The 14,308-nt window shown below is 33.5% G+C and overlaps 1 protein-coding gene across 20 annotated transcripts in view; it reads left to right on the forward strand.

Moving 5' to 3' along the window:
• LOC110448383 (anoctamin-5-like) overlaps nt 1-14,308 on the forward strand; it is an 89,492-nt gene that overhangs the window by 38,484 nt on the left and 36,700 nt on the right. For 7 of the 20 annotated variants that reach the window (XM_021494581.1, XM_021494590.1, XM_021494591.1 and 4 more), the window contains 4 exons: nt 3,049-3,113; nt 4,681-4,692; nt 5,335-5,355; nt 10,331-10,402. In XM_021494581.1, the coding sequence (XP_021350256.1) occupies nt 3,049-3,113; nt 4,681-4,692; nt 5,335-5,355; nt 10,331-10,402 (170 nt within the window). The remainder of the gene's footprint in view (nt 1-3,048; nt 3,114-4,680; nt 4,693-5,334; nt 5,356-10,330; nt 10,403-14,308) is intronic. The other 13 variants (XM_021494584.1, XM_021494600.1, XM_021494589.1 and 10 more) reach the window with 10 other exon arrangements.

Genomic DNA, 14,308 nt, shown 5'->3' on the forward strand with positions numbered 1-14,308 from the left:
CTTACTCCAAATGTTATTGACAACACTAGCTGTTTAACATCATAATCCACAAGTTTATTCATTTATTTATGGGAAACCATCCGACAAATCATACAAATTAAACTTGGAATTGAGACAATGAATATCCATAGTAAGTTCCTTAAAACTCAGAGTAATCTTCCATGAATAACAGATTATATAACAAAATGATGCCATCCAAAAACATAATCTATGATTATTGCTTACTTTTAACATTATTTCTTGAAATGAAAAGTGTATCTATTTCTTCGTAATCTCCCAGCTTCCTGCGCAGGCGACACATCCACTTCCGTGGAATTCTTGTTAGTTCAAAGGTTTATTAAATGTACACAGACACAGTGTTCAAAAACTAATTTTGCAAGCTTTTAAAAAACATATGAAAATGACTCATCAGGTGTTGTGGTTTACATACAAATGAAACCAACTCACAAAGCTTCAATGAGGTATGCTAGCTGTCACGAACAAGAAATGTTGTCTTGTTAAATACTTAATTAGGACAGGCAGTCAGACAAATGGGAGTTATGGCATGCTTACCCATTTCTCCCCATAATCAGTTATCATATTAGCTCATGCAGTGTCTCAGATCATTACAATGAAGTGGGGCTTATAACTTTGACACTCCCAGTTGTTAAAACTGTTTAAGGCTAAATCACACCTGTATTTAGAAGTGATGCATTTTAAGCAGATTGAATTTTGGTTTGTATATGCAAAGCATGCATGATATACAAACTTTGATTTTTTTGTTTAACTTCATATCAAAACAGTCATCAATCATGAAGTGTCATTTCTTTATTCAAACAACCTGATATTCTGGTTTCCCTTGGCACAGGAGAATAACAATATTACATAAATGGTTTAAAGATGGATACTGTTGATTTTCAGCAGTATCTAATAAGTTAGGGGATTTCAAGTCGGGGATCAATCTAGCTTTTAGGGAATCAGCCCTTTTTCAGATATGGGGGAAGTTATAATTTTGATTCAAGGCTCTAGCGTCATGAAGGTAAATGATACAATGTATGATAAACATTATTTACATTAATACCGTATACTGGGAACTTGTTATTGCAGTTACACTACATCCAAATATAAATCAGATGATGAAAGCTACGTACATATCCTTGTCTTACCCATAACAACTAAACCAACTGTCTAACAAGAAGGTGCAGGCTTATACATATCATTGTCTGATACCTGTGGTAATAACTAAACCCACTGTCTAATAAGAAGGTGCAGGCTACACATCCTTGTCTAATACCTGTGGTAATAACTAAACAAACTGTCAAATAAGAAGGTGCAGGCTTCACATCCTTGTCTTATACCTGTGGTAATAACTAAACTCAATGTCTAATAAGAAGGTGCAGGCTTCACACCCTTGCCTTATACCTGTGGTAATAACTAAACCAACTGTCTAACAAGAAGGGGCAGGCTTCACATCCTTGTCTTATATATACCTGTGGTAATAACAAAACCCACTGTCTAACAAGAAGGTGCAGGCTTCACATCCTTGTCTTATACCTGTGGTAATAACTAAACCCAATGTCTAAAAAAAGGTGCAGGCTAGACACCCTTGTCTTATACTTGTGATAATTACTAAACCCACTGTCTAAAAAAAGGTGCAGGCTACAAACCCTTGTCTTATACCTGTGATAATAACTAAACCCAATGTCTAAAAAAAGGTGCGGGCTAGACACCCTTGTCTTATACTTGTGATAATTACGAAACCCACTGTCTAAAAAAAGGTGCAGGCTACACACCATTGTCTTATACCTGTGATAATAACTAAACCCACTGTCTAATAAGAAGGTGCAGGCTACACACCCTTGTCTGATACCTGTGGTAATAACTAAACCCACTGTCTTATAAGAAGGTGCAGGCTACACACCCTTGTCTTATACCTGTGATAATAACTAAACCCAATGTCTAAAAAAAGGTGCAGGCTAGACACCCTTGTCTTATACTTGTGATAATAACTAAACCCACTGTCTAAAAAAGGTGCAGGCTACACACCTTTGTCTTATACCTGTGATAATAACTAAACCCACTGTCTAATAAGAAGGTGCAGGCTACACACCCTTGTCTTATTATAATAAGAAGGTGGATTACTGGGACATTATTACACAGAAAAAGAGAAAAAAATATGTTTCTTAAAACATGGGATTATAGTGGTATAACCAAATTAATGTTGAATTGATTACCATTGTTGAAAAAATAATTTCATGTGAAAATAGTTTTACATTGATCAATCATGAGTCACGACACAAACATTTTTACACTTAATATTTCCTCTTTGACAGTAATTGTCCTCCCTTAAGAAAGGCTGTTTGTTACGAGAGAAAATATGGTTGCATATTCTACTGAAATACTGAATACAATTACAATTACGTAGGGTGCAAATAACAGCCTAAAAGAGCCTTTTATCAGTGAAGGGCCATTAGTTGACCGGGCGAAATCTTCTAGGAATAGTTTTAGAACCTTGCTATAAGACTATATTTAGGAAATCATTTTTCCACTTGAGTTTTTTTCTTCCCAAAGAAGTTTAAATCGACAAGTGCGAGAAAAATATTTGTAGCCAGGGAAGACTATATTTTGGAAATCATTTTTCCACTTGATTTTTTTTTCTTCCCAAAGAAGTTTTAATCAACAAGTGTGAAAAAAATATTTGTAGCCAGTGGTTGTTTGTGCAGTATATCTATAACCTTGTTTACGTTTGATTGGTCTTTGATGTATGCCTTGTTCAGCCATTGGTTGTTTGTACAGTATATCTATAACCTTGTTTACCTTTGATTGGTCATTGATGTGTGCCTTGTTCAGCCATTGGTTGTTTGTACAGTATATCTATAACCTTGTTTATGTTTGATTGGTCATTGATGTGTGCCTTGTTCAGCCATTGGTTGTTTGTACAGTATATCTATAACCTTGTTTAATTTTGATCGGTCGTTGATGTGTGCCTTGTTCAGCCATTGGTTGTTTGCATATATTCTCGTTTAACATTTGATTGCTCAATTATGTATTTTGTTGCTATTGTTACAGCCAATGGAGGCCCAGAAGATGGAAGAGACGAAAGTACCGCCGTGGATATTGAGAAGAGTCCTGAGGTAAACTTTTTGGAGTTTTCGTCAAAGAAATAACATAGATAATTACATTTCTATATATAGCTACATGTAGTTCTGTAATTACTGAGGTGAGCATCTTTGCTTCAAATAATTTGTTATTTAAAAAATCTTTATTTCTGTATTAATTATATTGATATTAGGCTTATTGTATATCTGCCTTTAAAATCTTTTTGGGAAGCTGAGGTTCTTAGAATGCTGTGGTATTATATACATATTATATATTTGTTTCATAACCTCTATATGTTTCTCCACTTCTGAAGTATCGTATAAACATGCAAGGATTTAAAAGTTTTCATGTTTTCCGCACGTGGGAATCTACCTGGATTTAACTTCATTGGCCAGTCTTTTAATTATGGGAACACATAAATATTCTTTGCTCCAGCATCTTCCATTGTGATATTGTGATATGGTGATTCACTGCAATTTTTTCACAATCAGAACACTGGAATCGTATAATTTTTTTCCTGATAAGATATTAATATTATGGGAGAAAAAGGTCCCCAAACTTGAGACGGTTGGTTATAATTAAATATCATGTTTATATATAGCTCTCAAAAGTTAATCTGAAAGTTGTAAAATAATTACTCCATATTAATCTTCTCTCTTTATTCAGTTTGAAAATGACCTAACTTGATATAACCAACCAACCACCACTCATTAGAGAGCCTCTATGCATAATACATCCCCATTGACTTGTTTTTGTCTCGCAACCACGAAGTAGCGGAAGCAAGACTTAGCTGTTGCTTTTCCGACGACGGCATCAGCATTAAGTTTTTGCGTTTAAGTTAGTTTCACTGAAAGTATAAGTGCTAGACCAACCAAACTTGGATCATAGATGCATCTTAGGTAGTACATCTCAACCTATGCATCAAATTCTGGATGCGGCCTTGTAACCTTTCATGGTCCATTGACTTTGTCAGCATCTCCATCAACATCAAGTTTTTGCGTTTAAGTTGGTTTCTCCGAAACTATTAGTGCTAGACCAACCAAACTTGACCTGTAGATTTATGGTCAAAGTGGGCACATGCGAGACATATCAATCCGAAAGGCTTGTTAAAAATAGTACCGTATTTGTACTAAGTTACCTCCCCTTGTTTAAAATGCCCAGTTATATTGGTATAAGCTTTTATTGGGTTACCTCCCCTTGTTTAAAATGCCCAGTTGTATTGGTATAAGCTTACATTGGGTTACCTCCTCTTGTTTACAATGCCCAGGTGTATTGGTATAAGCTTATATTGGGTTACCTCCCCTTGTTTAAAATGCTCAGTTATATTTGGTATAAGCTTATATTGGGTTACCTCCCCTTGTTTAAAATGCCCAGTTGTATTGGTATAAGCTTACATTGGGTTACCTCCTCTTGTTTACAATGCCCAGTTGTATTGGTATAAGCTTATATTGGGTTACCTCCCCTTGTTTAAAATGCCCAGTTGTATTGGTATAAACTGATATTTCATTAGTTTGTAAAAGTGTATTGATGAGAGAATTCTTGCAAGCTTTTAAGTTATTCAGATTCATTAACAATCACTTTTCAATGTTCTTCCATTGATAGGAAAGACATCTTGTAAGTTAATACTGAAACAAATATTTTTAACATGTAGAAAAACTGCTTTTTAATAACATTTACTGTGTCCTGCACTGATTCTGATCAAATCGAGGCATTTTCTTCTGTAACACTTTCACCCCTAACTAACTTTTATAGATTCTTCCTTCCTTTCATCTGGACAAGTCCATAATTGGTCTCCGGGGTTGAAAGGGTTAAAACACCAGAATATTCCATAGTTAACATATACCATTATAGTTACGTACTTATTCATGCCATTAAAAAAAATATAAAATGATATCAACAAAATAAAAATTATCAGTTTTCTAAACAATAAAAACTAACTTTTGATTCAAATATTAAAATGACAAACATTACGTAGTTGAATTTTGTTTGATAGGGTTTGGCACAGTCTACATTAAAAAAAATAGAATTATCACTTTTTGTGCAAAATATTAAAAAAATCATAATCTGTCACATTTGTCATAGGTAAAAAAAATCAGTTTGAAGTTTTCAAACTGATATTTAGATATATTTAAGATATTTAGATATTTAAGATATTTAGATATATTTAAGATATTTAGATATATTTAAAATATTTAATCTTACAAAATGGGTACATCATACTAAATTGGGTTTTGGTGTTTTATTTGCTGTCTAAAGGAGGGTGAAGGTGAACTAGAGGTAGGTGACATACACAATGCTTCATATTCGTTGTGTTATTAGCTTATACAAGTGTATAAACCCTGTATATGTACATTTGGGCAGCTGTGATTATAACAAACCTTATATTTACTCTCTACTGCAGATTTACTATATTAATAAGTACACAATGTGTAAACTTGTACACGTATATTTGGACAGCCTTTTTCTATATGGTTTATATGTACTAGTATGTAAGTACATGTACACAGTGTGTAAACTTGTACACATATATTTGGACAGCCTTTTTCCATATGGTTTATATGTACGAGTATGTAAGTACATTTACACAGTGTGTAAACATGTACACGTATATTTGGACAGCCTTTTTCTATATGGTTTATATGTAAGAGTATGTAAGTACATGTACACAGTGTGTAAACTTGTACACATATATTTGGACAGCCTTTTTCTATATGGTTTATATGTACGAGTATGTAAGTACATTTACACAGTGTGTAAACATGTACACGTATATTTGGACAGCCTTTTTCTGTATGGTTTATATGTACTAGTATGTAAGTACAAGTACACAGTGTGTAAACTTGTACACGTATATTTGGACACCCTTTTTCTATATGGTTTATATGTACTAGTATGAAAGTACATGTACACAGTGTGTAAACTTGTACTCATATATTTGGATAGCTCTCGTTATAATGACGGTATATATTCTGTGCTGCTGATCTGTTATATTACTGTTTACCAGGGACCTTTCGCCCAGTCAAATATTTGTCCTTTGTCGATAAAATCCATGTTCCCCTGACATTTTCTACAGATTTCTTTTCTGGTCAGAAATTTGAGATGACTACCCTCTCCTCTGATGGACTGAGACAAATTTAAGTAATTTCCAATTTCACTACCAGATCAATTTTAACTCATTCACCCCTGAAAACTCATGTAAACTCTTCCAATTCAAAGGTTGGAATAGTTCACAATGGGTCTCTTGTCATTGAAACAGAGTCCTGTATGAGAGCACACCTAAAAATAGTGCAGTACTCAAAAGATATAATATTTCTGACAGTTTTTCCTAATAAGCGAATGCCACAAATCCAGACGGTTTATCTTTTCGTATATATTTATTTTTCCATTCCGTATATTTGTAGCTTTACCACAAGTCGTTTCCATGATTGTAATATTGAATTGAAACCTCCCACAATACACAAACTGTTGCTGCCACTTCTATCATTGAGTCAGGAGCCATGGTTGCTGTGTAATGACATGCAGTGTCAGACAGGCACATCTCAATGGACTGTTGTCAGATTTCAGGGTGTTTGTATGCTGGAACGTAAATCAATAGCCTTCTGGCTCCTGAATATTCTCTACATGAACAACAGAGCCCCCTAGATACGCTGAAATGTTAAGTGCCTTTGGCTGGACAGCCTCCGCAGGACTGTGTCTGTACTGGACATGTTTACTGGACATTCGGTCCAGGGTTGCTTTTTAGGATAGCCCTACAATTACGTACCATAAATGTTCTATTGTTTTACCTTCTCACTGCAGGGTTTTTGCCAGATGTTTGTAGGGTTCGGCACAGGGACCCATTCCCAAGTGAAAAATGATCCTGCATTTTCCCAATTTCAGTCTTCATTTTCCAAATTGTATTAAAAGGCATGTTTTTACAAGTGTAACATTGAAGTAGCATTCAAAATACAATAATAACAGAAATTTGAAATTGAATAAACAAAAACACTAAAAATTGATGTGTTTATTTATTGCTATACATTTTACTGTACAGCTAGAGGAAAACTTTTTGTAAATCACATTGTTGGTTTTATTTTTTTCAAAATTTATGATATTTTCCCGAACGTGTACATGTACACTGATGACATTTCTCAATTTTTGCCAAATGTCAATGACACTTTCCCAATTCTTGCTCAGATGCCCTTTCCCAAAATAGCTGTCCAAACTTCTGTCACTGAAAACTTGGACAGCTGACAATTGAGACTAAAAATTGCCAACTTATTGTTGAGATAATTTGTTTCAGGAGAACCATTGGCTCTTAACTCATTCACCCCTGAAGACACATTTGAGCTCTTCAAATTCAAAGGTTGGAATAGTTCATTATGAAGTTTCAGGGGTGAATGAGTTAAACATATTTGCTTTCCCAAGCCCAAGCAAATGAAATATGAAACCCTGACAGGTGTTATAAGCTCATATTACAAGGTGATATAAGCTCATATTACCAGCATAAAAACCTGTATAACTAAACTTTCATACTGCAAATCTTCAGTCAAATGAAAAAAAAACACGGTTTCTTATCAATGATGTGAGAACTAAACTTCAAAGTGCCATGTTTTGTAACAACTCAATGTCGTCACATAGTCAGAGGGAGAGTTATGGCCCTTTGCTAATATATTACCAGTGCTTCAGTTTATATTTACTGACTGGAAGTGAAAGGTAGAAAACCACAGCACAATGATTAACCCATTTACCCCTGAAGACACATTTGAACTCTTCTAGTTCAAAGGTTGGAAGAGAGAAATTTCAGGGGTGAATGAGTTAACAATGTGATGAACATCATTTTAAATGTGGTAACCCAAATGGCTCTTGGAGCGATCAAAACTCCTGTGAAAACCGTCGTCATATATGACTTAATTTTGTTATTAAAAGGATTTGTGGAAATATTGTTTTTACTGTGATATTTTAACATCAATCAGTACCACTTTTTAGCTGTTATAAAAGGAATTATTTCTCATAATGCTCCTGTATATCTATGTACTGTAAAGCGCTTTAGAGTGGCTTATGTTAGCTAGATAGAGCGCTATATCAAATGTTGTATATTATTATTATTATTATTATTAAATTGATCTAATAGATACTCATGCAGTTATCACATGATAAAATCAATTTTCAATCACCAGGGATATGAAATAATAGTGTTTATATCTAATAACGTCAATTTTATGTTCGGAGACAGGATCGTAACGGTCCTTGGTGACAAAAAAGTGGATTTAGCCAAAAAATCTTCAGCCTTAGCAACATGATATATGATCCATTGTAACAGTGATGTAGATTTGATCGAATATATTGCTGGCCTGGTAACATTATACACATAGATGTCAGTATCATTCCATGTGATATTGACGATATTGATAACAATCACTAGAATATCGCCTAGCTAGCAGAGAAATGCACAGATGTTTATTCTACTGGGGGGAAATTTAACCCTGGATCAATAAATTCTTTGTAAAAATCCACCATTGATAACAAAATTATATGACAGAAATATGGATTTCTACAAAAAAAACTATACTTTATTTCTGTAGATACATTTTTTTACCGAAAAACATGAGTTACAGGTTTTCCCTGTGGGATATTATCATAGATAGGTCCCTTGGCAATAAAATGGAATTGGATTATTTTTTTATTCAATTTCCTGACATCTGGTATAACAGGATTTATTGATGTATCATTCTAGTAAAATATTTCCATCATGGGTTGTTCTGTTTATATATTTTGAGACAAAATTTGACCCAACTTTCAGCCCAGTTTTCATTGGCATTTACATACTTTCTGGCAGTATTGAGAAACTTTTGTAGGTGTTTGTTTGGGTACATCATAAGCATATACATTTACACAAGTTATATGTTCAATACTCTAGGAAATTTTAAAAATTTTGCAAACATAATTTTCCAGATGAAGGCAGAAATTATGGAAATTATTATGATTTGAGTAACCCAGTCTTGCTTAGCCCTTGTTCCTGTGAAACATGATTAATCTCGGAGAATAAAAAAAATCATGTTCCCCTATACCACAAGCGCAATAATTGTATAATATATTCCTTATGAAAGATGTCTTGCATAAGATAACATTATAGATATGATGCTTTGATGTAAAGTTATAGGTGTAAACATAGAAAGTGTTGACATGCTGCCATGTTGAGAAATATTTTTACCTCGGTACGTAAACCCAAACTAGTAAACTGTAGAACCTGTACTGTTGTTCTCTGATCAGAAATAACCCAGTATAAAGTTTGTGCTTAATTAAGTATATGACACAGTGGGTCCCAAACAATTTCAAAAAGCTGTGAGGGAAAAAGTGGTGACATGGATATTACAGGGTAGTGGTTATCTCAACATCATCCCCAGGGCATTTGGGAATCGACTCGAGGTACAACTTTACCGTTTAAGAGAAGAGGATAGGTATGGGGTTAGGAAGGGAAGGGTCCTATCAGGGGGTATCGGATCAACACTGTAAACTAGAGCAGGATCAAGAATGTAGCCTCAATCACAGCTGCTCTAGTGTATGTCAGTTGAATAGCACTATCAAGTCGGCATCAGATCTGCGCTATCACAAGGAGGTATAACACCAACATACTCTGTCTCCTGCATACACACACGCAAGCACGCATACACTACATCGTCGGAGGCACGTCCTTAAATGACCTTAGCTTGTTAATAGGACGTTAACAAAATTAAACCAAACCAGACCAAACCAGCCTGGATCTATCATATAGAAGAAAACAGTTATAAGAACAGCATGGTTATTAAACATGGATTCGAGACGTTCAGTTAGGAAAGTTTGATGCCTAATGTGTGTTTGTATTTATATTGCATGGAGTGCTTACACATTTATGTGCAGTCTCAATGGTGATTGACATGATTCAATGAAAAGTTTTTCAAGCTATACTAATAATAAATATGCCAAACTTCGTTTTTCTACTGCAGTAAAAATATCAACTGTGAACATTAATTGCTGAAAATCAGTAGAAGTTCAAAGTTGAAGATCTTCTAAAATCAACCAGAGGTAGATTACACATGTTACATCAAAGTAAATGATTCAAAGTCCAGAATGTAAAAAGGGAATTTATGATTTGGAAGTAATTTATGCTTAAATTTGACCAAACATTAAAATTAAGGTGGAGAATCTTTGGCTATTTATAGAATGAAATTAAGTGCCGAAATGAAAGTAAACCTATAAATAGCGTGATGGTATATATTGTACACATTTAAAGCAGGCTGACACCTTACTTGGAGGGGAGGAAATATCTCAGGAGGAGGCAAAACTGCTGCTTGAGCAACAGAAGGTGAAATTGAAAGTGAAAGTAGACAAAATCTATTTATAGCATCATCTCAGTGTTGTAAGATATATGTTGATAAACAGTGAAATGAACGTGGTGTTTGTGGATAGTAGTAGAACCTGTCTTATCATATACTCATTTGGTTAATATTTTTGTATTATATTACTAAGATCTAATTATATATGCTGTTTGCTATAAATATTAATTTGATTGATTTGTTTATTCAAATGTGTCGTTATATAATGTATTGTTAAGATCTAATTATATTTTACATATTTTGGGTGGTCGGGTCACAGTGGAAATAGTGCACTGACTGGCCTTTCACAAAGATGGCAGGGGTTCAATTCCCTGATCAGAGGTGAAAAGGTATGGGTCGCCTACCCGAACTTGCTGGTTTTCTCCAGGTACTCCTTCAGCCAACAAGAGTGATTAGTTAGCATAAGTTGATAGAACTTGTTTCACAATTTTTGTGAAATAAATACAATTCAATTCAAAAAAATAAATGTATATCCTTATTTTTCCTGTTAATATGTAAATTTTCTTAATTTCTGTTTGATATGCTTGTCTACAGAACTGGATTGTAATCAGTTGTAAACTTAACGATGTATGGTCGATAGATGGGCTGGTACATGTATCTTATATAACAGACCAGTAATATTCTTGGAATAATTTCATATAACAATGTAATATACATATAATGTTATTCTGGGAAAATCTGCTAAGCAATGCAATAAAACTTAATTTTATAACATTTTATATTTATTATTTAAATTTCTGAAAATGTGCTTTTTAAATTTTTTGATTTTTTTCTTGCTACATTTAGCAGTAAAAGGTCTACCTTGAATTGTAGAAACCACAAGTATCCAATTTATTTACATCCTTAGTTATCAATTTATTATAATACCATTAATATGTTAAATACAAGGGATAATGAGATACAACAGTGTTTACCTGAAATTTGATAATAAATTATAATACTTTTATTTTTAAGCTTAAGAATAGTAAAACTTAAAATTTATAAAAAAAAGATAACTGAAGTGAAAGTTTGTTTGAAATATATTTGTATAAAAGAACTTCAAAAATTATTAAAATGAAATATTTTCATTTATAGTATGGGATAAGACAGGGTTCTACAATGGCTTGCTTATTTTCCCCAAATCATTTCCTGCACCTCGAAAACTGAGTCATCCAGTTTTACTCCATGCATGTTTATGCAGATGATATTGTTGACCTTGCATGTACTACCATGGTGGTCCTATAGCGTTGTTGTGAATGTTTGTATTTGCATATTCAAATATACAGCTTGCATGTCCCTTATATTTTATTATTTTATAATTAATTTTAGATTTTTATTTTTAGAATTTCTTATTTGGAATGATATTGATTTTCTAAATTTATTGTGAAGTTCTCCAATTAATTTTTCCTTTATAGGCATTGAACTGGTAAGGAATCCCAGATAGAGAGTCATTTTTTTAAAGCTTATGATGTAAAGATATACCATCAACTGGCCAGATCACTCTGAGTGGTTGAATTAAGTATTCTAATTATGGAAGTCCTACATCAATCATGACTAAAAATGAGGAGAGAATTTTTTTGTTTGTTGTTTTCTTGGGAAAATTTCCAGAAAATTAATGCTAAAATTTCTATATTCTATATCATCACAACATTCATCAACAATGTTTTACAAAGCAAACTGTGAAAAGTAGTTATATGATGTTATAATGAAATTCTATTTTTGTGGATTTTGACAGGTTTGGTTGCATTTTCCTTCGTGTTTTACATATTTGTTTCCGTTTTTGTTGGAATGATTTCTTAGAGAACTCTAACTATAGGATGTGTCCACCCAAATATTCTGGTTGGGCATTAAGTGTCGGTACATATGTCCATCTGTCTGTCTGTCTCTACATTTGTCCATCTGTCCTAAAGACATCTTATAGTTTGTCTTATACCTTGGGGTATCTTTGTCATATCCTCAAGGTAGAGAAAGATTCTATTTAAGGACCACCGTACCACTGCTAAAAACTGAAACTTCGCATTGGAAACTGTTTTTTTTCTGGCATGACTTTAAGCTTGATAAATCTTGTCTCTGAAAAGAAAACCATACCTTGCAGGAATTATATATTAAAAACATCTCAATTTTTTTCCAATTTTTTTTTTCACCCAAAAAGTACATGTGCACTATACGTGAGTGTGCGTAATACACGAATATTTATGGTAGAACGGAAGAAATAAAAAAACAACAACTGACAACAGTGTTCTGACTGTAGATTCGAATCATGGACTTCAGATTGTTACGATATCCCTCTAACCAATTGAGCTACCTGGTCAATGTTAATACCCTGCTGGTTCAACTGTGCTACAGTTATGAAACAAAACAAAACTAAGGGGAGGTTACTCTCTATACAAAAAAACTGCAGTGCAGTGGGACAGGGATCCTTAGTTAGAAGTTTTGTTTTTTCACAATCACTGTATGGGTTATTATTTTTATCAGATTTAGTAAACAGATTTTGTAAAAAAAAAAAACACTGATTTTACTCCTATATATTTTCCACGGTGCTTTCATCTTCTAGTAATTTAAATCTACTGACACCATGTTTTTCTCCCAATATTGATCCTTATTTTTCAGTTTTATCATTTCACCCCATTTTGCTCTGTCTTTCTATATGTGCTGTGAAGAGCCTACAGACAGTCTTCCCTATAAATTTCCAAACTAATTAAATTTAGATCTTTGCATTGCTCCTGTTAACTGTTATTTCTACGCAACATATCAGTAAACGGGAGCGATTACAATTATAATATTGGTTGGGCTAGTAAAATTGTAAAAATAATCGGTTTGGCAGAAAGTACTCAAAGTATAAAATATGTGTATATACACCTTAGAGATACCTTAACACTTCAAAATGACTTATTTTGAGTTGTTCTTTTAGATGAAAGCATAAGATCTTAGAATATTGGAAAAGTTTTGCAAATTCACTTTTTCAAAATATTTAATTTAAGGGTCCAACATCGAGACTTTCCCCTAAATTGGGAGAGATGGCAAGTCTGCCGATTTGTGTTTGTACCTTTTTCGTATTTAAGACATTAATGAATTATAATTTGATTTGTATTTGCAGAATTCTATTGGCTTATTCTATAATAATTGTTTGTTCATGATATAATCCTATTTGTATTTTATAGATTCTATTTGCTTATTTTGTAGTCAAGGTTTTTGATGACACACTTTAATTTGTAGAATCTTGTTGCCATTATGTATACTCAATGTTTGGATGGATGTACAATGCTTATGTGAGGGGAAATGAAAATTCCTGATAGCTTATGTGAGGGGAAATGAAAATTCCTGATATTTACAATTATAATATTGGTTGGGCTAGTAAAATTGTAAAAATAATCGGTTTGGCAGAAAGTACTCGAAGTATAAAATTGTTCACCTCTGATGTGGTAGACAGAGATGTCATAAAGTTTGTTATAAAAGTTTATTAACTCATTCACCCCTGAAAACAAACACATTTGAACTCTCCCATTGCAAAGGTTGGAATAGTCCATTATGCAATTTCAGGGGTGAATGAGTTAATGACTGTTTTCTGAACAATGAACTTTCACTTGAATAATGGAAAATCTTGCCCAAAGATCTGTAGTATTTTGTAATTTTCTAATATAAAACAAAAATGAAGACATTGAAAGAGTCCGTCGTCCGTCGTCCGTCGTCCGTAAACTTTTACATTTTCAACTTCTTCTCAAGAACCAGTGGATGGATTTTTTTCAAACTTGGTCAGAATCATCCTTGGTAGATGAGGCTTCAAAATTGTAAAATTGGGATTCCTACCCCAACCCCTGGGGCCAGGGCGGGGCCCCAAAGGGAAAATTATCCAATATTTCAAAAATCTTCTTCTCCAGACTCAGAGGTACTACAGT

The sequence above is a fragment of the Mizuhopecten yessoensis genome, unplaced genomic scaffold (assembly GCF_002113885.1).
Source record: "Mizuhopecten yessoensis strain PY_sf001 unplaced genomic scaffold, ASM211388v2 scaffold4025, whole genome shotgun sequence".
NCBI classification, from domain to species: Eukaryota; Metazoa; Mollusca; class Bivalvia; order Pectinida; family Pectinidae; genus Mizuhopecten; species Mizuhopecten yessoensis.